The sequence below is a fragment of the Microplitis demolitor genome, chromosome 9 (genome assembly GCF_026212275.2).
Source record: "Microplitis demolitor isolate Queensland-Clemson2020A chromosome 9, iyMicDemo2.1a, whole genome shotgun sequence".
In the NCBI taxonomy this organism is placed as follows: Eukaryota; Metazoa; Arthropoda; class Insecta; order Hymenoptera; family Braconidae; genus Microplitis; species Microplitis demolitor.
This window is the reverse complement of record NC_068553.1, coordinates 1,979,343-2,007,161: the sequence shown is the minus strand read 5'-3', so window position 1 is coordinate 2,007,161 and position 27,819 is coordinate 1,979,343. Positions and strand designations below refer to the sequence as shown.

Here is a 27,819-nt window from a genome sequence, read left to right as displayed (position 1 = left end):
TTATCACTAGAACCACGTTGCGGAATATGATGTTGGTGCTGATGATGATGATGGAGATGATGATGCTCGACGGTAGTTATTCCCTGGCTGCCAGCGACAGCAGATACTGCCGATGATCCCGACGCTAGTCAAGATGACGAGGAAGTCACTAGACATTTTCCGCGCCTGGAAAGCCGTAGCTCGAGCCAGATGTACGGAACCACTGCCAGGATGAGCATGGTGCCTAGACCTAAGACTCTTAGCCTTGTGCAAACTACTCCGTGGAGACCTAGAGCCAAGAAAAGGCCCAGGTACTTCCAGAATGTTGAGGTCGATAAGGGAGCTTGCCACGTTGACGGGTACAGGCCAAGTAGCAGTGCTGAAAAATGGTAAGGATCAAATTAATGCTCGAGAAAATGAGGTCAGTGAGGAAGGGGTAGTGGAGGAGGGGATTGGTTGCTTACTTAGAATTAGGGTCTCCCAGATGGCGTTGCAGACTCCCCAGGCGGCTGATATAACGTTGAAAAGTGCTGGGTCATCACCTGCGGGCCGCCATGTTACTAGGGCTAGTAGTAAGCATGCGTGGAAGGCAAATCCAACCGCTAGAAATTTTTTACATGAACTTAATTTTTTAAATTAAGATCGATATATCGAATCGAGATCGATGTATCGAATCACGATCAATATATCGAATGGATATAAATATATCGAATCGGTATGAATATATCGATATATCGAATCGAGATCGATACATCTAATTGCGGTCGATACATCGAATCGAGATCGATATATCGGATCGAGATCGATATATCGAAGGTAGATCGATATATCGAATCGAGATCGATATATCGAAGGTAGATCGATATATCGAAGGTAGATCGATATATCGAATCGACATCGATTTATCGAATCGAGATTGATATATTGAATCGAGATCGAAGTATCGAATCACGATCAATATATCGAATGGATACAAATATATCGAATCGGTATGAATAGATCGATATATCGGATCGAGATCGATATATCGGATCGAGATCGATGTATCGAAGGTATATCGATATATCGAATCGAGATCGATATATCGAAGGTAGATCGATATATCGAATCGAGATCGATATATCGAATCGAGATCGATATATCGAAGGTAGATCGATATATCGAAGGTAGATCGATATATCGAATCGAGATCGATTTATCGAATCGAGATCGATTTATCGAATCGAGATTGATATATTGAATCGAGATCAAAGAATCGAGTCGAGATCGATGCATCGAATTGAAAAATTGATGTATCGAATCGACTTTAAAATTCGAGTAACACGTTTTTTTAACTTACCAACAACAAAATACCTGCGAATATGCCGCATTAACATTGAAAGAGTAACTCCAGCTACTGCTTGTAACAATGCAAAAGTTAAAAAACTAAGTGTTACTGGACCAGCTCCATCTAGCGCACAAACAACAAACGCCTCTGTAAAGTCACTATAAATAAATCCCTGCTCCAAACCAATGAACAGAGTCAACGGAGCTGCTAACTGTAACTTTGGATCCTGGAAACTCTGTTTTATCAACTGGAAATACTGACGAGCCGTCTGCTGCTGGTACTGCTGGTCCATTTGGTTCCGTGGTTCTTTGAGCCGTGAGTCAAGAAACGCACACGATATTCCAAATGCCAAGACCCCGAGTCCCAAGAAAACACTCAGCATTATTTTAGCCGTGTCTACTGCCATCGTCGGTAAAAGAAGGGTTTCATTATAGAAATACGTTTCCTGAGGACAGTATTCAGATCCACACGTATTTCCGACGTCTTCAAGGTCGTCTGCGCCCATGGGTATGGGATTTATTATTTTTATTATCAATGCCGCAATAAGACAGCCTGCAACCACAATATTGTATAGTTACTAATAGTCAGTACCTTTGAAGTTATTAGCCGTCGATACATCAGAGTTACCATACGTTGCTATATCAGAATTGCCATACGTCACCACATCAGAGTTACGAAACGTCAGTACATCAGAAGTTATCAGTCATTGGTATCCTCAAGTTACCTTACGTTAGTGTATCAGAGTTACCATACGTCAGTACATCAGAGTTACCATACGTCAGTACATCAGAATTGCCATACGTCACCACATCAGAGTAACCATACGTCAGTACATCAGAAGTTACCAGTCATTGATATCTCCAAGTTACCTTACGTTAGTGCATCAGAGTTACCATACGTCACCACATCAGAGTTACCATACGTCAGTACATCAGAAGTTACCAGTAATTGGTATCTCCAAGTTACCTTACGTTAGTGCATCAGAGTTACCATACGTCACTACATCAGAGTTATCATACGTCAGTACATCAGAAGTTACCAGTCATTGGTATCTTCGAGTTACCATACGTCAGTACATCAGAAGTTATCAGTCATTGGTATCTCCAAGTTACCTCACGTTAGTGCATCAGAGTTACCATATGTCACCACATCAGAGTTACCATACGTCAGTACATCAGAAGTTACCAGTAATTGGTATCTCCAAGTTACCTTACGTTAGTGCATCAGAGTTACCATACGTCACTACATCAGAGTTATCATACGTCAATACATCAGAAGTTACCAGTCATTGGTATCTTCGAGTTACCATACGTCAGTACATCAGAAGTTACCAGTCATTAGTATCTCCGAGTTACCTTACGTCAATACATCAGAGTTACCATACGTCACTACATCAGAGTTATCATACGTCAGTACATCAGAAGTTACCAGTAATTGGTATCTCCAAGTTACCTTACGTTAGTGCATCAGAGTTACCATACGTCACTACATCAGAGTTACCATACGTCAGTACATCAGAAGTTACCAGTAATTGGTATCTCCAAGTTACCTTACGTTAGTGCATCAGAGTTACTATACGTCACTACATCAGAGTTATCATACGTCAGTACATCAGAAGTTACCAGTCATTAGTATCTCCGAGTTACCTTACGTCAATACATCAGAGTTACCATACGTCACTACATCAGAGTTATCATACGTCAGTACATTAAAAGTTACCAGTCATTGGTACATCAGAAATTACCACTTGTTGGAACATTAGAAGTTACCGATCGTCGGCATTTTTTTTGACATCAATTTGTTTTTGTTGTTTTTTTTTAATTTCTACTTACCAACAGCAAGTCCGACATCTTCTGCGAGTTTCATAATACGATTGAGCCTTCGTAGTAAGCATTCACGTCTGGTATCATCGGGATCTTCTGGGTCGGTAGAGTAGATAACACTCAAATTATTGGCACAATTGTTAACATGTGAAGTTCGTGACAACAATGAGGGACTCAATGTGATGCCGAACAATGCGTAGCTCGGTAATAAGACATACCACTTTGGATACAAATGTGTTATTATAAAAATTATCGTCATTAAATGACTCAAACATATGACAATATTAGTCCCTAATTTTTGTATAATTACAGTCGATAATAAAGAAGTTAAAGTTGCTACGGCGTATAAAAGTGCTAATAAAATGGGCCCTAGATGTGAATTGAAAGCACCCAGGCCAGCTTGGAGCGGCAGGAGGGGCAACGTTGCTGCGGATATTGTAATGTGTCCCAGAAAGAGGGCCGCACAGTGCCGTATCACCACTTTGCGAGGTGGGCGCGGGAGTATGTTGCAACCAGCGTAGCCAGTACTGAAGACTCCACCGGACGTTGAGGGCGTCCCCGCTCGGACTGCTGCGATGAGGCGACGCACGGACGATGTACCGGCTGAGGAAGTCATTGACTCACGGCGACGACACGACAGCGCTGAGGCACGTGCTGATCGACATGATATTGGTGAGTAAGTTGTCATATGCTAGAGTAAAAAAAATTTGTTAATTTTTTATACTCATTCGAAATATCGAATTTCGGATCGATATATCGAAACAGCTATTCGATATATCGAATTTTTGATCGATATATCGAAACAGGTATTCGATATATGTGAAATTCTAAATCGATGTATAAATCTATGAATGCAAAAAATCGAATTTAAAATCGATATATCGAATTTTATAGTTCGATATATCGATCTTAATACTCGATATTTTGAAGTGTTTTATCGATGTATTGAAATCATAAATTTAACGATAGTATTTTTTTGATAGAAAAATTTAAGATCGCATGGATGTATCGATACTTGTATTCGATATATCGAGTCAGTGAATCGAGATATCGAATCAGTAAATCGAGATATCGACTCAGTAAATCGAATTAGCAAATCGAGATATTGTATTAGTAAATCGATATATCGAGTCAGTGAATCGAGATATCGAATCAGTAAATCGAGATAACGAATCAATGAATCGAGATATCGAATCAGTAAATCGAAATATCGACTCAGTAAATCGAATTAGTAAATCGAAATATCGTATTAGTAAATCGAGATATCGATTCAATGAATTGAGATATCGATTAGTAAATCGAGATATCGAATCAGTCAATCGAGATATCGAATCAATGAATCGAGATATCGAATCAATGAATCGAGATATCGAATCAATAAATCGAGATATCGACTCAGTAAATCGAATTAGTAAATTGAGATATCGATTAGTAAATCGAGATATCGAATCAGTCAATCGAGATATCGAATCAATGAATCGAGATATCGAATCAGTAAATGGAAATATCGACTCAGTAAATTGAATTAGTAAATTGAGATATCGATTAGTAAATCAAGATATCGAATCAGTCAATCGAGATATCGAACTATGAGATCAAAATATCGCGCTATTGAATCGAATTATTATACTAGTCGTTCGAGATATCGAACTGTTAACTCTCGATATCGAGTTATTAAATCAAAATATCGAATTTTATGTTCGATATATATCGATTTCTCTAAGACTTATTTTCATTTAATATACCTCTAACATTGCGTCATTGTCCCACAAAGTATGATGATGGCCGCTGCTCTTGACCCTGCGATTCGTCTGCGCAAGTGGTGGCGGCTGAGCCGGCAATCTAACTGGCCCGAACCCACCAATGGGAGCCGTCCGATGCACGATAGGGTTCTGGAGTTTGTCTCGCGACAACTCGTGCAAGTTCGGAAGTGACCCCATCTTGTTTTCCTGTACGTAACCTGACCAGTTCCGTCAACTCCTAATATAATTTTCCGTTTATTTTCCGATAGTTTTATATTATTTTCACAATAAGACTCTGGTTTTATCAGTCTTTGATAATCATCTTGACAATATCGATGTTTATTGGTCCATTAAATATTTATTTACTTATATACATAATTTATATATAAATATTCTCTTCTTCCTCTTTTTGGATAAATAGTTTTCTTGATATTCCATTACGTGCATTTCTACAAAAAAAAAAAATTAAGTAAATAAGTAGTTTTGCAAATTTTTTTTTCTTGTCTCGAAGCACTAGACCTTGGGACTTATGGGCCTTAGTCAGACGAGTGGAGTCCGACCAATCACGGCCAAGGGCTAGTGGCGCAGAAGTGGGGAAACATAGAAAGCAGCACAGGCTCTACGGCTATAGTTCGGCTAGAACTGAACTCCGGCCACCTTCGGCAGCAGACGAAGTAGGGCCTAATTTTGGGTCCTAATTAAAGGGTAAGTCTTTATAATTGTTTTTATAAATTTATGGCTCATTTTTTTAATTTATTGAATTTTTTAAGTAGGGGGGAGGGGGCAAATGGGCCCGGGAACAAAATAGGCCCTAAAAATTGTTAGGGGAAAAATGGGCCCCTGGGGGTAAAATGGGCTGATATTTATATGACATATAAATCCTCATTTCTGAAGGGCCTATTTTCCCCACCCCCTCCTACTAGCCGACAAAAGGGGTAGGATGGGCCCAAAAAGGACATTGTGCACAAAAGGCCCATTTTAGTCCCAAAACTTTTAATTTGTTAATAGGGCTCATTTTCCCCATCTTCCGTTGCAAGCCGACAAAAGGGGTAGAATGGGCCCAAAAAGGGAATTGTGTACAAAAGGCCCATTTTAGTCCCAACACTTTTAATTTGTTAATAGGGCTCATTTTGCCCCACCTTCCGTTACTAGCCGACTAAAGGGGTAGGATGGGCCAAAAAAGAGAATTTTATACAAAAGGCCCATTTTAGTCCAAAAACTTTTAATTTGTTAATAGGGCCGATTTTGCCCCATCTTCCGTTACAAGCCGACAAAAGGGGTAGAATGGGCCCAAAAAGGGCATTGCGTACAAAAGGCCCATTTTAGTCCCAATACTTTTAATTTGTTAATAGGGCCCATTTTTCCCTACCTTTCGCTACTAGCCGACAAAAGGGGTAAGATGATTCAAATAATCGAAATAATTTGAATAGTTCGAATAATTCGAATAATTTAAATAATTAAAATAGTGCGAATAATTGAAATAGAACAATTTGAATAGTTTTAATAATTCGAAAATTGACGAATACTTTGAGTTTCTCGTGTTCAAAAATTTTAAATTTCGAATTACTCGATTCAACACCAATCCTTTGTAAGTTAAAATTTTATTTTTTTTCAAACTCAATATATATTTATATATAATACATATGCTCAAATATCTCATTGAAGTCATGAGTAATAAATTATTATTATTATTATTATTGTTATTATTATTATTATTACATAAATACATTGCGTGCATTTATATAAATTAACAAGTTAATTTATAAAATAAATAAAAAAAAAATCGGAGGCACGTCAAATAAAAAAAAATTCAAATTTAAATGATCAATATGTAAATTTGAGTAACCGGTTAATCGCGATGCATATTATGATTATACGAGATCACATAACAATTTAACATAACTCTGGAATATTAATACAACGGAATTATAAAAAAATATATATAATAATATATAAGTTATAAGAAATATAATTAATGACCATAATGATACAGGTAAGTGATGATGTCTAGTAATGTAATTCAATAATAACTTGCCTACATATTTTAATTATATATTTATATATATATATAATACATCCATATATACATTCATATATATGAGCATGGATAGAGATCTCAGTAGATATTCAATTGAATTATTAATAAATCTAGTGTTTTAATTATAAACTTCCTTGAAATAAATATATGTCCCATAGTTCAAGGTCATATATTTTTATTTTAAATTAATTATAAATGGTATTGATTAGACGAATTATCAACTTTGGTAACTGGCTATTTTGAGAGATATTCTGTTTTATGGAAAAAAGAGGGTTATGTAGAGTAGAATAGCTATTTAAGGGGTATGATTTTTGATTGAGGGAAAATTAGCGTGGAATTGACTGGTGAGAAGTTACAGCGGGTTCAATAGTTTGGGAATTTATTTTAAATTGTTCATTAAAAATATATGAGGTTTTGGTTCGTAGCTATTGAGTAGGTTGTTTTTATGAGAACCCATGGAAAAATTTAATTTTAGTTGCAATGAGCCCTCTGGTGGCCGATTATCTCCGAAATTTAATACCGAGTCTGTTATTCGAAAGAATGCATTTTATTTTACTGATAGAGGTTTTGGTTATGATGTAGTGGAATTATCTACGAAAATATATGAGATAAGTATATGATATATATGGTCATTGGAAAGGTGATTGAATACTCTACAACTTTGGTCATCATGATAATTTACGTACGATAAATAGTTTTGGAGTTACAGCGGCACAAAAAAATTTTACGTTTTTTATCATAAGAAATGTGATTTTATTGAAAGACTTCCAGCGGCGATAGCGAAGAAACTATCAATCCCACACTATTTTTTATTGAGACCAAACTTGTAGATTATTAAATAACCTTTCCAACGAGCACAATAATCATATACTTATCTCATATATTTACTGATATATAGCCAATGAAAGTTGAAAACAAACTATTTTCCCACGAAATTTCACTTATGGATCATTTTTAATTTATAAATTATTTGACCATCACGTGACCATACATTGCATACACCCACGCAAATTCTCCCGGCTGTGGTCCTTTGAAAAATCCCTTAATCCCTTGGCAAACTTCAGCCATAACAATTTTGCAATTCTTTAAACTAAAAATATTTTTGAAACTTGGACCGGACGTCGCTCGAAAACTATCGATTCTAAAATATTTTTTCTCAGGACCAAAGTTGTAGATAATTAAATTTCCTTTCCAGTGACCTCCCACACTCAAATTATCAGTTCCCCCTCCCAAAATCTAAAATTCCAAAAATGATTTTTCCTTCAGGCAATTTTCCATCCACAAATAAATTATCTCACGTCCTAATTAAAATGCCCCATAATTAATATCTATTGCCATAAAATAAACTTGTCTAGAATTTTAATACAAAAATAAATTTAAATCCCCGCCGCAAAAATCCTCGTGTAAATAATTAAATTTCCATCACGTGATCACACACTCCACATATATCTATACATATATAAATTATGTATCACAATTATTCATGTCCCCATTCCTATTGCAAAAGTTCCACATGTCAATGAACACAAACAAATAAAAAAATAGAAATTCTAAAAAAATAAAATTTTCTTACCTCATGTCTATTTCATAATTAATATAATCATTATTCCATACACACACATATATATATATATATATATATATATATGTATATACATATATATAATAAATTACCACTTCACATTTCACTTAATAATTTATTAATTAATTCAAAAATTTCCAAATTAAAAAAAAATGTACGGCTAATTTATATATTTAATATATTAATACACATATTTATTAATTAAATATATCAAGTAATTATTATTTTTTTTTTATACTGGACACTGGACACCTGACACAATAAATTAATTTTTAAATATAATAAATATGATTATTTATTGTTTGCAATAGAAATTTTGAGACTGGATTCAAAAGTATCTGCGGTAATGAGAGTAAAAATAATTACGATGATTGGTGGTGGAGGAAAATTTTAATAATTAATTAATAGTATCGTATTTAGATAATGAATAAATATAAAAACACGACAGGAGAAGATGAGAGACAAGTGGAGACACGATGTTACAATCTCCCACTTCTTTATTTTCTCAGGTCGGTCGATAGTTACTGAGAGTGCGTATATAAAACACGTATAAATAAAACAGGGGGTAAAATGGGGTGGATTTTTTTGGCTGTTATGGGGGATCATTTAATAGGGGAAGATTATAATGATGGGGAATTTGATGATTTTGAAGTAATTATGGGAGATAAGAAGATAGTATGGGAGGTCATTAGTAAGGAAATTTAATGAGGTATGAGATTGGTGATGGGGTGAAATGGGCTGGGGGTAAGAAGGGAGATATGGGGTTTTGAGGAGGAATGGGAAATAGGAAAATTTAAGAACGCGGCTGCTTTCGAGGCAGGATTTTAATTCCGTTTTGTGAGACTGAAATTCTAGACAAGATTATTTTATAGCTAGATATTAATTATGGGGTGTTTTAATTAGGACGTGAGATAATTTAGTTGTGGATGGAAAATTGTCTGAAGGAAAAATAATTTTTGAAATTTTAGATTTTGGGAGTGGGTACTGATAATTTGAGTGTGGGAGGTCACTGGAAAGGAAATTTAATTATCTACAACTTTGGTCCTGAGAAAAAATATTTTAGAATCGATAGTTTTCGAGCGACGTCCGGTCCAAGTTTCAAAAATATTTTTAGTTTAAAGAATTGCAAAATTGTTATGGCTGAAGTTTGCCAAGGGATTAAGGGATTTTTCAAAGGACCACAGCCGGGAGAATTTGCGTGGGTGTATGCAATGTATGGTCACGTGATGGTCAAATAATTTATAAATTAAAAATGATCCATAAGTGAAATTTCGGGGGAAAATAGTTTGTTTTTAACTTTCATTGGCTATATATCAGTAAATATATGAGATAAGTATATGATTATTGTGCTCGTTGGAAAGGTTATTTAATAATCTACAAGTTTGGTCTCAATAAAAAATAGTGTGGGATTGATAGTTTCTTCGCTATCGCCGCTGGAAGTCTTTCAATAAAATCACATTTCTTATGATAAAAAACGTAAAATTTTTTTGTGCCGCTGTAACTCCAAAACTATTTATCGTACGTAAATTATCATAAGGACCAAAGTTGTAGAGTATTCAATCACCTTTCCAATGACCACATATATCATATACTTATCTCATATATTTTCCAAAATATCACTATATCATTGAAGAAACTAATTTTCTTGATTCAAAAAATTCATTCTTGTTATTCATTTATATATATGAGAATAATATATATATATATATATATATATTATTCATATATATATATATATATATATATATATATATATATATATATATATATATATATATATATTTATAAAACCAGGAAGTCGTTCCATTGATTGATTGAAGCTGCGATTTTCCATGACATTGCACCGAGAAAATCTAAAACAATAAAAAACTTAATGAATTCTGTCAGGCTCAGCTAATTTATCTTACAGCTCTATCATATATATTTATATATACAGACAATAACTGTGTTCTATGTATATAAAATATATATAATTTAATGTGTCTTATACAAAAACATAAATTACTCAACATATTTTTTATATTTATTTATTCACTTGATTACCCGATTTGATTTAATTTTTTTCTATAACTACCTGTTGCATAAATTATTTTTATTCCTCACAATATCTACTACTTACTACTTATCACTATTATAAATAATTGCCATTGTATAACAGTATTTATAAAAATCATCACTTTGATAAAAAAAAATTTCTAATGCCTACTGCATTATTCACGTGGTTTACAACCTTTGAACTCCGATATCTCGAAAACTATCACAGTTACGTCGATAATGCTCTCTATTGATCTTATAGTAAATTAAATTTCCTACAAAATTGACTCTTATCATTTTTCCTGTATCTTTGATAGATAACGAGATATTGATTAAAAACAGCTAAAATTAAATTTTCCAATTTTTATCAATTTCTCTTGTAATATTTATTTATTGATAAGTTGTTAACTAATTAAAATTTTGAAAAATTCATAAGGACCGATCTTGTAGTAAATTAAATTTCCTACAAAACTGATCCTTATCATTTTTCCTGTATCTTTGATAGATAACGAGATATTGATTAAAAACAGCTAAAATTAAATTTTCCAATTTTTATCAATTTTTCTTGTAATCTTTATTTATTGATAACTTGTTAACTAATTAAAATTTTGAAAAATTACTAAGGACCAATCTTGTAGTAAATTAAATTTCCTACAAAACTGATCCTCATCATTTTTCCTGTATCTTTGATAGATAACGAGATATTGATTAAAAACAGCTAAAATTAAATTTTTCAATTTTTATCAATTTCTCTTGCAATCTTTATTTATTGATAACTTGTTAACTAATTAAAATTTTGAAAAATTGATGAGGACCAATCTTGTAGTAAATTAAATTTCCTACAAAATCACTCCTTATCATTTTTCCTCTATCTTCCATAGAAAATGAGATATTGATTAAAAACAGCTAAAATTAAATTTTCGAATTTTTATCAAATTATACCTCGCCATCTTTAATTATCAATAACTTGTTAACTAATCAAAATTTTGAAAAATTAATAAGGACCATTCTTGTAGTAAATTAAATTTCCTACAAAATCACTCCTTATCATTTTTCCTCTATCTTTCATAGATAACGAGATATGAATAAAAAAGATGAAAAAAACTAAAAAAATTAGTTAATTAGTTTAAATCAATGAATTATTTACTAATTGGAATAGTTAAAGTTGAGATTTTTTTATAAATTAAGGAAGGAAGTAAATCTTTGCCTTAGGGTATCGGTAATAAGATTTTAGGCCTTGAAAGTCCGAGATCAAGAGTAAAGTGAAGAATTTTATTATAATATTATTTTTTTTCCCACTTCTAGATACTTGTTCTTACATATTTGTATATATATATATATAAATATATGAGTTTATGTGTTAATAGATACTACTGACTAATCCCCTTCTCTTTATACAGAAGGTTGTGATTAAACCTTGGAACTTTCTTATATATAAAGGTTGTAAGACGAGTGTCTCATTTTATTTCATAACTTGCACCCTTTTACAACCCACTAATTAATAATTAATAATTAATAATTAATTAGTTTATTTATATATAAATTTATTAATTAATAATTATTAATTTTCTATTCCAAAAATTAAATTATTAAAAAATTAGTTTGTTTTTTTTTTTAATATTAAAATGGGTGTCAAATTTGAGTTCTAAATGTGAGTAAAATAATTATTATTATTAATGAATTTTAAGTGATTAGTGCTGGTGAATTTATAAAAAAAAAAAAAAAAAAATTTATTTGGAAAATTTTTATTATAAAAATTTGATGTAGTGAAAATATTTGCGTAGGATATTTATTTAAATTGTGTAATAATTGAAAGGTGAATAGAATGGGCTTACTATATTTGTTAAGTCGAATGAAAAATATATGTGGTGAATATATATGTATAGATATGTACATATATATATTATAATCGATTGTTATGCACTGATGATTTTACACGCAAGTTTTCAATTTCAAATATATATATATATCATAAATATATATATATATATATATATATCATAAATATATATATATATATATATATATATATATATATATATATATATATATATATATATATATATATATATATATATATATTAGGGTGGCCAAAAAAAACCGACTATTTTTTTTTTCGAGTTTCTTATGAAAATTTGTTGACTTACGATGTTTTAAGAAGCCTCTCCAAAAATCAACGATCCAAAATTTTCAAGAGATCGCTCACGAATTTTGAAAATATCAAAAATTATTGAAATTCGGATTTTTACCTTCGAAATTTTTTCTTTGGGGCAGTAATAGTTTATATTTGAAAAATCATGTCTATGCTGAAAATTTTAGCGCGAAATTTGAATATTTAAACGGCGCTCAAAAATTTTGAATATTAACTGATAATATGTGACTAAAACTTTGAATTAGTTTTTGTATTTTTTTATAACTCAATTATTGTCATTTCACTAAAATATGACTTTTGCATAACCAAAAATATACAGGACAGTCTTAAACAATAAAATTTGCTAAGTTTTGAATAAGCGAAAAAATCGAAAAATTGAATTAAAAAATAAAAAAGTATGTAAATAACTTATTATTTATATTTCTCTGTTATATTTTCATTGATTGTGATGCAAATTGATGGTGAAAAAATCGAGAAGCTTTATTATCAATATTCTCGGGTCGCTCGAAAACGTTCAAAAGACAGCACTCGGAAACATTCAAAATTCTTGAGCGAAGTTTAAATATTTAAATTTTGGGCTTAATTTTTCAGCGTAGTCATGATTTTACAAATATAAACTATTGCAGCCAAGAAAGAAAAAAATTTGAAATAAAAAATTCAAATTTCAATCATTTTGATATTTTAAAAATTCATGAGCGACCTCTTGAAAATTTTTTATCCTGATTTTTGAAGAGGCTTCTTAAAACATCGACCAGCAAATTTTCATAAGAGAGAATAAAAATAATAAATGTTATTATCATTGTAATTTTATTTCATAGAAATTATTTCAGATAAAAATCTTAGAAATCAATTTTGAAATTCTCCATTAATTTAATTAATGATAATTAAAATTTTATTGGTATTATAATCGTTAATATTATTATAATTAAAAATTACTGATTATACCTTTCATATTTTATCCATTTATTTTCAATTTTTTTTCTTCATACAAATTGTATTAATTACAATTCATTAAATTAATTATATAAATTATATATTATTAATGCCTAGTATTATTATTATTTTTAATTTTTTTTTTACTAAATAATTTATATAAAAAAAAGTACAACTATACGCTTCATTAATCACGTCATATATATATATATATATATATATATATATACATATATATATATATATATATATATATATATATATATATATATTAAAATTTTTAGATCCTGTTTAGACAACAATTTTTAAACTGTTAGAAAATCTAAAAATGCATACCTCAGTCGCTCAAGATAATTATTAATATTTCCCGTATGAAATTAGTATACATGGTCAAAATATATCATAAATATCAGAAAATATATGTGGCCAATTTAACTATATTTTTTTTCATATTAAAAAATATAATATTCATCATATACGAATCCGTATATGTTTAGCATATATAAAATATATGTCAATTATATACAAAAAATATATTTTCATCATATATGAAAAATATATTCTGATCATATATAAAAACATCTATTTATATTGTGTATGGAAAAAAAAAAGTTTCATATTTGTATTCCGTATAAAAATAACACATATGGTCTAAATATATGTAAAAATATGTGATAAATATCAGAAAATATATGTGGCCAATTTACCTATATTTTTTTTCATATTAAAAAATATAATATTCATCATATATGACTCCGTATATGTTTAGCATATATAAAATATATGTCAATTATATACAAAAAATATATTTTCATCATATATGAAAATATATATTCTTGTCATATACGAAAACTATATTTTTATCATACAAAAAAATATATATTTCTATCATATACGAAAAATATATTCTGATCATATATAAAAACATATATTTATATTGTGTATGGAAAAAAAATGTTTCTTATTCGTATTCGGTATGAAAATAACATATATGGTCTAAATATATGTAAAAATATATGATAAATATCAGAAAATATATGTGGCCAATTTAACTATATTTTCTGATATATTTTTTTTTCATATTAAAAAATATAATATTCATCATATACGAGTCCGTATATGTTTAGCATATATAAAATATATGTCAATTATATACAAAAAATATATTTTCATCATATATGAAAATATATATTCTTGTCATATACAAAAACTATATTTTTATCATACATAAAAATATATATTTCTATCATATACGAAAGATATATTCTGATCATATATAAAAACATATATTTATATTGTGTATGGAAAAAAAAAAGTTTCATATTCGTATTCCGTATGAAAATAACATATATGGTCTAAATATATGTAAAAATATATGATAAATATCAGAAAATATATGTGGCCAATTTAACTATATTTTCTGATATATTTTTTTTTCATATTAAAAAATATAATATTCATCATATATGACTCCGTATATGTTTAGCATATATAAAATAAATGATAATTATATACAAAAATATATTTTCATCATATATGAAAATATATATTCTTGTCATATACGAAAATTATATTTTTATCATACATAAAAATATATATTTCTATCATATACGAAAGATATATTCTGATCATATATAAAAACATATATTTATATTGTGTATGGAAAAAAAAAAATTTCTTATTTGTATGACCACTCCAATTAAATTAGATTTAAATTTTAATATACTCTTCAAATTTTAGATAAAATTCTCGAAATTAGTTAATTTGAAGCGAATATATAATATACCCATATACATATATATATACACCGAATAAAATATATGCTTAAATATAACAAAGAAAATATATGGTGCCATATATGATATAAATTATATGCAACCATATATTTCATTTCATATAAAAATTTTATATTTTTTGAATATAAAAGGAAATATATCAATACAATATATTATAAGGTAAATGTAAATATATATAGCTTAATATAAAAAACATATAAGTTACATATGTGGAATACATATATTTACTACTGTATATAATTTTATATTAAATCGACGAAAATCTCTATATGATTTTTTATAATATAAAATATAATATATCATATATTTTTTTGTTGCTAACATATATGAATTTATATATTTTAAGCATATATTGTTTTTTCATACGGGTATTTAACTTCTCAATTTTGAACCTTACTGCTTATTTTTTAATATTTAAAATTTTTTTTAAATATCCCGCCTTTTTTCTTAGATGTCGCTTTTTCGTTTCTAACCCTATTTCATTGAAGTGCGCAAAACGCAAAAGTTTGTTTGATCATAACTTTTACTTGAGGACCCGGAAGTCCTTTAAGTTGCCATTCGCACCACCGTCAACGTAAGGCCCAAAACTCGTTAGTTAATAAATTTATTGAAATAAACCTGAGCAGAGTTAAAATGAAAATAATAAATAGTTGAATTTTTTATAAATAAAAAAAAACCCGTTTTATCCTAAATCAACTTTGAGAGCTCATTAGTAATCTGATGCAAGCTTATTATTATTTATTTATACCTAGACCCAGACCCAAGACCGCGAAATGTCAAAAGTCGACCTTAGAATAAATTTTATACAATTTTTTTTTTTTTTTTTAATGCAATTTTAAATTTTGGTGACCTGAATTTACAATTTATTATGATGCACATATATGTATATGTATATATAAGGGCGAGGAGGAGGGGGCGGAGGCCCAAAAAAATCCGAAAATTAATTTTTTTTATTATAATTCAAAATTTCGAGGTTTGTATCAAAAATTCGACAAAAATGTACAGAAACAAATTTATAGAGAATTAAATTTTCTGTAAAAATGTATTCCTTTGTTTTTTCCGTAGACTCAATAATTTATGAGTTATTTTAATACTTATATGGGAATTTTATTTAAATGAGTTTTGACAATAATTATTATTGTTAAAAATTAATTTGAATATATATTTATATATATTTGATATAAATGGTTAAGAAACGAGGTTTAAGTGAGAGATGTCAAGGCCGGTTAAGTTGGATATGACGATATTTACAATCAAGATAAATTTAAAATTGGCCGTGGAATAACTATCTCTATACTTATATTTATGATCGTAACTAGTAATATTTTCTATTATTATATACACACATAATTTAATGTATTTTTAATTGTTGTTACAAGTTAGTACAAATAATAATTTATTTTCATTTCCTTATTATTTAATTACTTTATTAGCTTTTTTTATGAATCTCGAGTTTGATAGCTAATATTGAGGTTATTATCTGAGATAATCAGATGTTTATGTAGGTCGTTGGAAAGGAAATTTATAGGGCTACAGGATTAATAGTGAGGTAAAATGAGCTAGGATCAATAGGAAACGAGATAAGGGTCCCCGAAAACAGAAAAACTGACGGCGAATTTAAAAAAATTTTTTTTGAATATTTTTATAACGTTATAATTTTTTTGACTTCACCACTAGATTCTACGGTAAAAATCCGTTGCAAAACACACCCACGTTTTGTAAAAATAAAATTTATTTCCCCAAAAAAATCAATTTTTAAATTGGGTTATTATTAATATTGGACTCAAGGTCGTGGGTTCGAATCCTGAGCTCGGTTATTTTTTTTTTCGACTTGTCAATGATATTTATCGACGTTTTTGTTATTATACTTGTTAATATGATTAATTAAAAAAAAAATTAATGAACAAAAAAAAATTTTTTTATCCCCGGCTCGGTTCCGGTGGAAATTTTTCAGTAAAATAAATAAACAAATAGTAAGCAAAATTAACTTAGTAATTAATTGGAGAATTTATGTGACGTCATTTGATGAGCGTTAAGTATTTCTTGTAACTGCAAGACCGTTAGTCCGTTAGATCAATTGCAGTAACAATTATCATAATTATAATTATATAGTCAGGGTTCAGACAATCACAATAATAATTAAAGTTGCGGTTATGCATGTTAACGATTAATTATTTTTATCATGAGAAAAGTAACGGTGGAAGATGACAGATGTGGAAAAATATGAGAATTTTCCATTTTTATCTCAGGGGCAATAACACGGAATTTTTTTTTTATTAATTTTGTAATTAATCATCATATTAACGAGTACAACAACATAAACTTCGATAAATATAATTTACTAGTCAAAAAAAAAAAAACCGAGCTCGGGATTCGAACCCGCGACCTTGAGTCCAATATTAATAACGCTCTAATTTAAAAATTCATTTTTTTGGAGAAATAAATTTTATTTTTTCGAAACATGGGTGTGTTTTGGAACGGATTTTTACCGTAGAATCTAGTAGTGAAGTCAAAAAAATTATACCTTTATAAACATATACTCAAAAAATTTTATTAGCTTCCCAGTGAGTTTTTCTGGCTTCTGGGGCCCTTATCTCCCTTCCTATTGATCCTAGCTCATTTCACCTCATGACCAATCTTGTAGCCCATAAAATTTCCTTTCCAACGACCTACATAGACATCTAATTATCTTTGATAATCACCATGAAATCCTTCATGGTAAAAATTCTACTAATCAATCTCATTAATGTGATTAATCCTACAAAAAAATATAAATGAATACCATATATGTAAATGATCGTCGTGTATAAGTGTATAAGTTTGAACAAAACAAAGAAACTGAAAAAATTCAAATCACTCCATAATAATAAATAATGATTAATAATTAAATTATAAATTAAATGATGGAAATAACAATTGCAAGTCTACTTGTCTACTAGTGCATGCAATTTAACGTTTATATGTCAACATATATGCATTTATGTGCATATATGTCTCCACATATATATAGATCGGTGATATATATGTACAGAGTGATGTATGAAGAGACAGAGTTGTCACAGCAGAGGGCAATCCTTGAGCCAGAATCATTGAGATGGAACTTTGGATTACGCATTTTTTATTTTTATTGTTATTTTATTTATTATTTTTATTAATAAAATTGTCACGAATACGGTACAGCATTAAGTCTAAAAAATGGTTTTAATATTCTTGAATAAAATTTTTTTAGTTCAAGAAATTATCTAACTTCAATAAAAATTTATCTTTAGAAATCTAGTCTTCCGAGTCAAAATTAAAACAGTAGTTTGAGCCTCCAAAGCCTCAGTTCTTTTGATGTTGGACTTGCCGCTGAATGTAATATGTTATTTAAGTCCTCGATGTCCTAAAACTAGCCTATGGAGGAGTAAATCACCTTTTGAAAATGGTATTTTAACCCTCTAAGGCCTACTATATATTTTAAAATGCTACTCAAGTCCTCAATACTCTAAACGAAGCGAATGGAGGACTTGATCACCTGTTTAAAAAGATGTTTTAACCCTCCAAGCCCTACATACTTTTAATCTGTAACTTCGAATGAGCTTAATTCTTTAGCATGATATTATTGTTATAATAATATCTGCATTTTAAATACATAAAGATATTTCCAACTGATCGTGAGCGTCCGAGTAGCAGTGCGGCAGTGTTTGTGCTTCATATTCGTTAGGTCTTGGTTTCGAATCCCGGCAGCAGCAGATTATTTTTCAGCCGTTGTTTTAAATTTCTTTGGCAGTTTCCGTTATCCAATACATCATTCGTATTTATTGTTCACATAAAATAATTAATTAATCATATATTAATAAGTCAAAGGCTCTAATTATTCAATTCGAATTTCGAATGACAGTACTATTCTATTCGAACGCCTACTTGTATAACTTTAGCTATTATTATTAATATTTTAAATTTTATTATTTTTAAACTCACAACAAAACATTTATTACTAAGAAATTATTTTTTGAATTTTTAAATTTCAAATTTTTTTCGATCATGGTGGCCATTTCTAATTAGTGGCCACCTTTTCCCTTCTGTTTCTTTACCAATTGTACGCGATCCGATGAGAGTCTCTCGATCTATAAATTTAGGCTCTGGAGGCTTGTTTTACCTTTTTAAAAAGATTATTTGAACCTAAACTTGGTAAAAGTGGACAAAGTTACCACGTTTAGGTTCAAATCACCTTTTTAATGTATGGATCTCCATATTCTAAAAAGATGATTTGAACCTCCTTACCCTCCTGTAGGATTTTGAAGATCAAATCACCTTTTTAATTTTGACTCGGGTTGCTTCAAGAAAAAATATTTCTTAATTCAAGAATTTTTTTGGGCCAATATTCTTGATTCAAAAAATGACATTTCTTAGTACAATAACTTTTTTCGTAAAATTGATGGCTGTCAAAAAACGCAATCTTCAAAAAAAATTTTTTTCTTGATTCTAGTAAACTCTAAAAATTTTCCATCTATAAAAGTGCCCGTAACTTCGAAACGATCAATCCTATACAAATTTTTGTCATGACCAATCTTATTGCCCAGAAAATTTCCTTTCCAAAAACCTCCTATAACTTATATTTGTCTCATATATTTACCGAGTTCTAGCTCTAACTAGAATAATAAAACTAACGCCAAGTGAAAGGAAAAAAATATGTTGAATAACAATAACAATTATATCACAACAATATAACATGACTATTCAATTTATAATAATATTACTGTTACATATTTACGCCATAAATCAACCGAAGGTGTGTCCAAAAAAAATCCAGCCTTGAAAAAAAAAAAAAAAAAATTTATTATTAATGTTGAATATTTTTTTCTTTACGTAATCGATAATAAGTAATTGATAATCACCAATTATTTTCTGTTACAGAATTTTTCAATAAAGTAAAAAATAAAAAATCGTATTTTTGAAATTTTTCAAAAAAAAAAAAAAAAATAAAAATGTATAATACGGTAATAAATAAATTGAAATTTTTTTACAAACCGTATGCACTTGCTGTGGTGTCCATTGGATATGTACTCGGTGAATTGGGACATTATTTAATTGGTAATTAAAAATTTGAAAAATTAAAAAAAATTTTTTTTCCCGCTGAAATTTTTTTGAGATTTTCAGTTTTCGATAACTTGGGTTAAAAAAATCGTAGAGTGATAAAAAAAATTCTGTTTTAAAGCTTTGAATGTGTACTTTAAGATGCTAGATCAATAATTAGTGAAAAAAATTTATTTTCACATTTTCCGAGAGTAAAAACAGGAAAATTTAGAAAATTTTTCCAGGCGGGTTTCGTTTTTTTTCATGGGGGCGCTGAAAAGAGGTTTAAAAATTTTTTTTAGATTGTTTAAAGCTTCAGCAAATGAAAGCTGAGTCTCAGAGCTTCATTTTTCTTTTTTTAAATTTATTCTATGAGCATTAGAACGCGGAAAATTTTAAATTTAGCAGTCGGATTTTTTTCAAAATTTCATTTTTGGATTTTTAATCATTTTTAACATCGCGAAAAATTTTTTGAGGTAATGTTGGTATGAAAAATTGTAATCTATATTTCCCAAGCTTTAAAATGATTTTTTTTTTTATTTTCTACGATAATTACAACGGGAGTTATGGAATTTTGAAAAAAAATTTTTGGAAAATTTGAATTTTCGTTAATTAATTAATTAATTAATTTGTTAATTAATTAGGATCGACAAGTAAAGCAACGGCAATTGATTTACATTATGGTGATATATCATGTCAGTTGAATTCTACTGAATTTTTGGTCATCGATTTGCCGGTTCAGTGCGAAGCTGCTAATAATTCTGATTAGTAAGTTTTTTTAATTAATATTATCAATTAATTAAATTAATTAATTCCCTACTGTTAGCAATGACAAGAAACTCAATAAAAAAAAAAAAAAAAAAAAAAAAAACGGCCTCGGGATTCGAACCGAAGACCTTGGAATAAAGATTTAAATTTGGGCATTTTTTTATTATCGAGGTTTTGAGGGTCAAAATAATTTTTTTTTTTGAGTTAGTATGTGTTTTGGATAGGATTTTTACCGTATAATAATATGGTGAAGTTTAAAAAAATTTTTGGGAGGTAGTTTTATTTATTAATTAATTAATTAATTAATTTTGTTAACAGTTGCTTGTCATTAGAACTCAATGGCACTAATTACTGTGAATGGAATTACAATGGATTAGGTTTAGATTATCAAATATTAGCTGGGCCAAGTTTTATTGCAGTATTCACAGTTGTGGGAGTAATATTGGGTGTGGCTGCTGATAAATTTAACAGGTAAATTAATCTAACTGTTGGTAATTCAAAATTTGAATGATCATTGGGGACAGTATATCTTAGATTTTATACAGAAAAAAAAATAGTGGTTTGGTAATTTGTGTTTTTTTTTTTGTTTTAGAGTACGATTGTTGGCAATATGTACATTAATATTCAGTATTGCCATTATTCTGATAGGAACTGTTAAAGAATATTGGCAATTAGTTATTTTACGTATGATTTTAGCTGCTGGGTACGTATTTTTTTAAACTTTTTCCTTTACGACATATCGAAATTTTTTGAGTTGATATATCGATTTTATTCAACTTCGATATATCGATTTTATTCAACTTCGATATATCGATTTCATCTCACTTCGATATATCGATATTATATACTCCGATATATCGATTTATTTTACTTCGATATGTCGATATCATCTCACTTCGATATATCGATATTATATACTCCGATATATCGATTTATTTTACTTCGATATATCGATATCATCTCACTTCGATATATCGATATTATATACTCCGATATATCGATTTATTTTACTTCGATGTATCAATTTATTTTACTTCGATGTATCGATTTATTTTACTTCGATATATCGATTTATTTTACCTCGATATATGGATTTATTTTACTTCGATATATTTAAATTCGATATCTCGATATATTTAACATTGATATATCGATATATTTAACTTCGATATATCGATTTATTTTACTTCGATATATTTAAATTCGATATCTCGATGTATTTAACATTGATATATCGATATGTTTAACTTCGATATATCGATTTATTTTACTTCGATATATCGATTTATTTTACTTCGATACATCGATTTATTTTACTTCGATATATTTAAATTCGATATCTCGATGTATTTAACATTGATATATCGATATATTTAACTTCGATATATCGATATATTGAACTTCAATATATCGGTATATTGAACTTTAATATATCGGCATTATTTGATTTCAATATATCGATATTGTCCTATTCCGATACGTTGATCTTATTCTCGATCGATACTTTAAGCAATCGATATTAATCACGTAGATTTATCCATATTATTTTACTTCGATATATCGATATTATTCTACTTCAATAAATCGATAGTATCCTAATTCGATATATCGATATAGTTTACTTCGATTTATACATATTGTCCGATTTCGATATTTTAACATTATTCGAGTTCGATACATCGATAGTATTCCAGTTCGATGTATCGATATAACTCACTTCGATCTATCGATATTATTCTGCGTCAATTTATCAATCTTATTTTTTCAATCTATAAAAATTTTCTTATATAAATATCGATTCGATATCACGATAAAAATTATTCCAAACTTCTAATTTTCACAATTAATAAAAAAAAAAAATCAAAATTACCCCGCTCGAGATTCGAACTCTCGACCTCCTGTTTTCCGCTCCAACTAAAAACTTCAGTTTTACCCCCTCTAAATCTTCATTTTCCTACTTATAGTACATGATCTCGATGTAATTTTTCCCGTAGAATCCGATGGTGCCCTCAAAAATAACTTTTGCCTAACCTAAAAATAACTATACGCCAAAAACCAAAAAACCACTTAATCTTTTTCGGATAAAACTCAATTTTCATGATCATTCTTGTACTTTTTTGCTAAATAGCGAAGCAGGATGCAATCCACTGGCTACTGGTCTCTTATCAGACTGGTTCGATGAAGAGCAGCGTGGGCTCGTTATGTCGATTTTCAACTGGGGAATATATGGCGGGTATGGTATCGCGTTTCCCGTTGGTCGATACATTCCCAAATTAAATGCGTGGGATCTCGTGAGTATTTTAATACAAATCGATCAATCGATTAATTAGTAATCGATATATTCTATAAATAGGGATGGAGAGCTTGTTACTATGGCGCTGGTATTGTTGGTCTGATAATAACCGCATTGACAGCATTTACTTTAGTCGAGCCTATAAGAAAATCGATTGGCGAAGAATCGACTGCCAATACAGCTGATAATACTTCTAATAATAATGATAATAATAAATTGACAATATGGAAAGTTATATTACAGCCTAGAATAATTTTACTCTGTCTCGCTGCCAGTATCCGCCATTGCGGTAAGTAATCGATTTATTTATTTACTTCAGCGATAAATCGACCGATTAATTGGTTAATAAATTTGTTGGTTAATTTTTAGGTGGAATGTGCTTCGCGTATAACTGCGACCTCTACTACCGGGAGTACTTCCCGGACTACGATCTAGGCTGGTGGTTATTCGCGGTGACGATCGTTATTGGCAGCATTGGAGTAGTTGTAGGTGGCGTTGTCAGCGACAAGTTCGTGGCGAAAATGGGAATTAGATCGAGGGTGGCAGTGCTGGCGATAAGTCAGATCATAGCGACGCCATTTGCATTTGGTTCGGTTTACTTCAATCCTTTAGGAGCAATGATTACGTTGGGAATTTCGTACTTCTTTGGTAAGATAATTTTTTTTTTTTTTTTTTTTGAAAAATTTAGTGATTTTTACAAAAATCTTTGGTGGTTAAATTTTCATGTCGGTTCGAGATATCGAATTTTAGTACTTTGATATATCGAGTTATAATACTTTGATATATCGACTTTTTAAGACATCGATGTAGTAAAAGTATAGTACTTTGATATATCGAATTATAGTAATTCAATAAATCGAATTATAATACTTCGATATCTCGAATTTTAAGACTTCGATAGAGTGAAGTATAGCACTTCGATATATCGAATTATAATACTTCGATACATCGAATTATGATACTTCTATATATCGAATTCTGATACTTCGATAGAGTAAAGTACAATACTTCGATATATCGAACTTCTACGTTTTAAGGCATTAACATCGGATACTTCGGTATATCGAATTACAATACTTCGATATATTGAATTCTGATACTTCAATATATCGAATTATAATACTTCGATATCTCGAATCTTAAGTCTTCGATAGAGTGAAGTATAGCACTTCGATATATCGAATAATAGTAATTCAATATATCGAATTATAATACTTCGATACATCGAATTATGATACTTCGATATATCGATTTATGATACTTCGATATATCGAATTCTGATACTTCGATAGAGTAAAGTACAATACTTCGATATATCGAACTTCTACGTTTCGATACATCAAAGTCGAATACTTCGATGTATCGAATTACAAGCTTCGATATATTGAATTATAAACTTTAGATATATTGAGACATAATTGTTTGATGTATCGAATTATGATACTTCGATATATCAAATACATATTGATCAATACAATGAAGTATGATTTTCGATATATCGCAATATGACGATCGATATATCGTAAACACGAACTTCGATGTATCGAGTAAACAAACCTAGGATCGATAAATTTGAATTTATAAAACTTTGTATCTCGACAAAACTAATGTCGTACGATTCGATACATCTAATGTCGAACGGTTCGATATATCGAATGTCGAACGGTTCGATATATCGAATGTCGAACGGTTCAATATATCGAATGTCGAACAATTCGATATATCAAAGGTCGTACGGAAGAGTAGTTACTTGATATATCGAAAATGTCTATTCGATATATCGAACTGTATGAAATTCGATATATCGATCCGTACAACTTTTGATGTATCGAATACATATGTTTCAATTAATCCACACATGACATTCAATATATCGAAGATAAGAACATCGATACATCGAAATTCGAAATCCAATGTATCGATACTTACTAACTCGATATATATTTATATATTTCAGCTGAAATGTGGTTTGGGATCGTATTCGCAGTAATGGTTGAAATAGTGCCTCTGAGTATGCGGTCAACTACTGTAGGAATATTTCTATTTGTGATGAACAATATCGGCGGTAACTTACCGATTCTAGTCGAACCAACCCGACAAGCGATCGGGTTCAGAGAAAGTCTTTACATTTACTACGCAGGTTTTTACGGCATAAGTTCGATAATGTTCTTCTTAACAATGTTCCTGATGGATGGCGGTAAGACCACTGACAAGACCGATGACACAAAGGGTATCGAAAATGGCGGCAGTAATTTGAGTATAAGACCTATCGATAATATGAATACCAACAAAACCAATGGGTTAACTATCATTGGTGGTTATGGACATGATAATAGAATGTTTATTGACGATAGTGGTAAAGTAACGGTAGACTTACCTCGAGTGACATCTCGATTCGATAGTTTGAATTCAAATGACTCGAGACTATAAAAAAAATGTGATTTGTTTTTTTTTTTTTTTTGTTAAATTAGAACTTTACTTCAATCGATACATTCGTTTTGTTCGATTCGATTTACTACTTTAATTAAAATTTAATATGGATCGATATATCGATTTCAATTTAAATCGAGAAATAAATAATTAAATAAATCGATTAGTTAAATTCTTGAAAAATGGTACATTACAGTGAATCGAAAAATGTATGAATCGATAAATCGAATTGCAAAAAATGGAAGTAGCAAATTATAGAAGATCGATGTATCGAATTGTGATAAAATAAAAAAATCAAACTTAAAAAAAAATTGACGTATAAAATTGAAACTAGATTACAAAGTCGATCGATCGATTCATCGATTCATCGATTACTAATTCGAGGTATCGATTAATAAATCGAGGTATCGATTAATAAATCGAGGTATCGATTAATAAATCGAGGTATCGATTCATAAATCGAGGTATCGATTAATAAATCGATTCATGAATCGAGGTATCGATTAATAAATCGAGGTATCGATTAATAAATCGAGGTATCGATTAATAAATCGAGGTATCGATTAATAAAACGATTCATAAATCGAGGTATCGATTAATAAATCGATTCATGAATCGAGGTATCGATGAATAAATCGAGGTATCGATGAATAAATCGAGGTATCGATGAATAAATCGAGGTATCGATTAATAAATCGAGGTATCGATTAATAAATCGAGGTATCGATTAATAAAACGATTCATAAATCGAGGTATTCATTAATAAATCGATTCATGAATCGAGGTATTCATTAATAAATCGATTCATGAATCGAGGTATCGATTAATAAATCGAGGTATCGATTAATAAACGATTCATAAATCGAGGTATCGATTAATAAATCGATTTATGAATCGAGGTATCGATTAATAAATCGAGGTATCGATTAATAAATCGAGGTATCGATTAATAAATCGAGGTATCGATTAATAAATCGAGGTATCGATTAATAAATCAAGGTATCGATTAATAAATCGAGGTATTCATTAATAAATCGATTCATGAATCGAGGTATCGATTAATAAATCGAGGTATCGATTAATAAATCGAGGTATCGATTAATAAAACGATTCATAAATCGAGGTATCGATTAATAAATCGATTCATGAATCGAGGTATCGATTAATAAATCGAGGTATCGATTAATAAATCGAGGTATCGATTAATAAATCGAGGTATCGATTAATAAATCGAGGTATCGATTAATAAATCGAGGTATCGACTAATAAATCAAGGTATCGATTAATACATCGATTCATAAATCGAGATATCGATTAACAAATCGAGGTATCGATTAATAAATTAATCCAACAATCGAGATATCGATTAAAAATCGAGATATCGATTAAAAATCGAGGTATCCATCAATAAATCGATGTATAGATTAAGATCGATTCTTCGATTAAAAATCGATTTTTCGAGTTTTGATGATTCGATTTATCGATTTAATTTAAATTACTACTTCTAAATTATTTTAGATTGATATCAGAACAACTCAATAATAAATCAAACAAAATTTTATTTTTTTTTCCGTTTACTTTTTTATTGATATTCATTGCAATTATTTATCGAGTTAACATTTATCACAATTGACAATTTACTTTATTATTATTTATTAATTAATCTTGTTATAAAAATGACTTGTAATTATTACTTTTTATTATTATTATTATAATCAATGTATGATAATTATTGTTAAGTTTAAAATATCATTAATATTTATAAGTGTAAAGATAAGTTCATATTTACAAAATATATAAATAACAATATAAATAACTGTAATATCAATGTATATACAAATTACATATAATTATAATTTAATTACTA

At 29.4% G+C, this 27,819-nt stretch overlaps 2 protein-coding genes across 3 annotated transcripts; one reads left to right on the top strand and one right to left on the bottom strand.

Moving 5' to 3' along the window:
* Nucleotides 1-128: 128 nt before the first annotated feature.
* On the bottom strand, nt 129-5,255 carry LOC103580803 (protein unc-93 homolog A). The gene is made up of 5 exons (XM_008562691.1): nt 4,875-5,255; nt 3,139-3,820; nt 1,319-1,858; nt 444-581; nt 129-358 (listed from the first exon to the last, which is right to left on the bottom strand). The coding sequence occupies exons 1-5, from the start codon at nt 5,067-5,069 to the stop codon at nt 129-131; spliced, it is 1,785 nt and encodes a 594-aa protein (XP_008560913.1). The 5' UTR covers nt 5,070-5,255.
* Nucleotides 3,718-27,800, top strand: LOC103580790 (putative metabolite transport protein HI_1104). Of its 2 annotated transcripts, XM_053741749.1 has the most exons (10): nt 3,718-3,801; nt 5,383-5,576; nt 20,303-20,479; nt 21,106-21,229; nt 21,548-21,700; nt 21,822-21,932; nt 23,358-23,520; nt 23,583-23,811; nt 23,892-24,170; nt 25,480-27,800. In XM_053741749.1, the coding sequence occupies exons 3-10, from the start codon at nt 20,374-20,376 to the stop codon at nt 25,950-25,952; spliced, it is 1,638 nt and encodes a 545-aa protein (XP_053597724.1). In that variant the 5' UTR covers nt 3,718-3,801; nt 5,383-5,576; nt 20,303-20,373; the 3' UTR covers nt 25,953-27,800. The 2 variants fall into 2 exon arrangements, with proteins under 2 accessions (XP_053597724.1, XP_008560899.1); XM_008562677.3 differs by lacking the exons at nt 3,718-3,801; nt 5,383-5,576 and adding an exon at nt 12,000-12,176.
* Nucleotides 27,801-27,819: the final 19 nt, after the last annotated feature.

What these genes read in the sequence shown, in the direction of transcription:
- LOC103580803 (XM_008562691.1), bottom strand. Translation starts at nt 5,069, where the DNA reads ATGGGGTCACTTCCGAACTTGCACGAGTTGTCGCGAGACAAACTCCAG. An exon ending in AGATGTCGGACTTGCTGTTG is followed by an intron (nt 1,859 to 3,138) that starts GTAAGTAGAAAT and finishes TTGTGGTTGCAG; the next exon opens with GCTGTCTTATTGCGGCATTG. An exon ending in CTGGGAGACCCTAATTCTAA is followed by an intron (nt 359 to 443) that starts GTAAGCAACCAA and finishes ACCATTTTTCAG; the next exon opens with CACTGCTACTTGGCCTGTAC.
- LOC103580790 (XM_053741749.1), top strand. Translation starts at nt 20,374, where the DNA reads ATGTATAATACGGTAATAAATAAATTGAAATTTTTTTACAAACCGTAT. An exon ending in GCTGCTGATAAATTTAACAG is followed by an intron (nt 21,701 to 21,821) that starts GTAAATTAATCT and finishes TTTTTGTTTTAG; the next exon opens with AGTACGATTGTTGGCAATAT. An exon ending in CGTATGATTTTAGCTGCTGG is followed by an intron (nt 21,933 to 23,357) that starts GTACGTATTTTT and finishes TTTGCTAAATAG; the next exon opens with CGAAGCAGGATGCAATCCAC.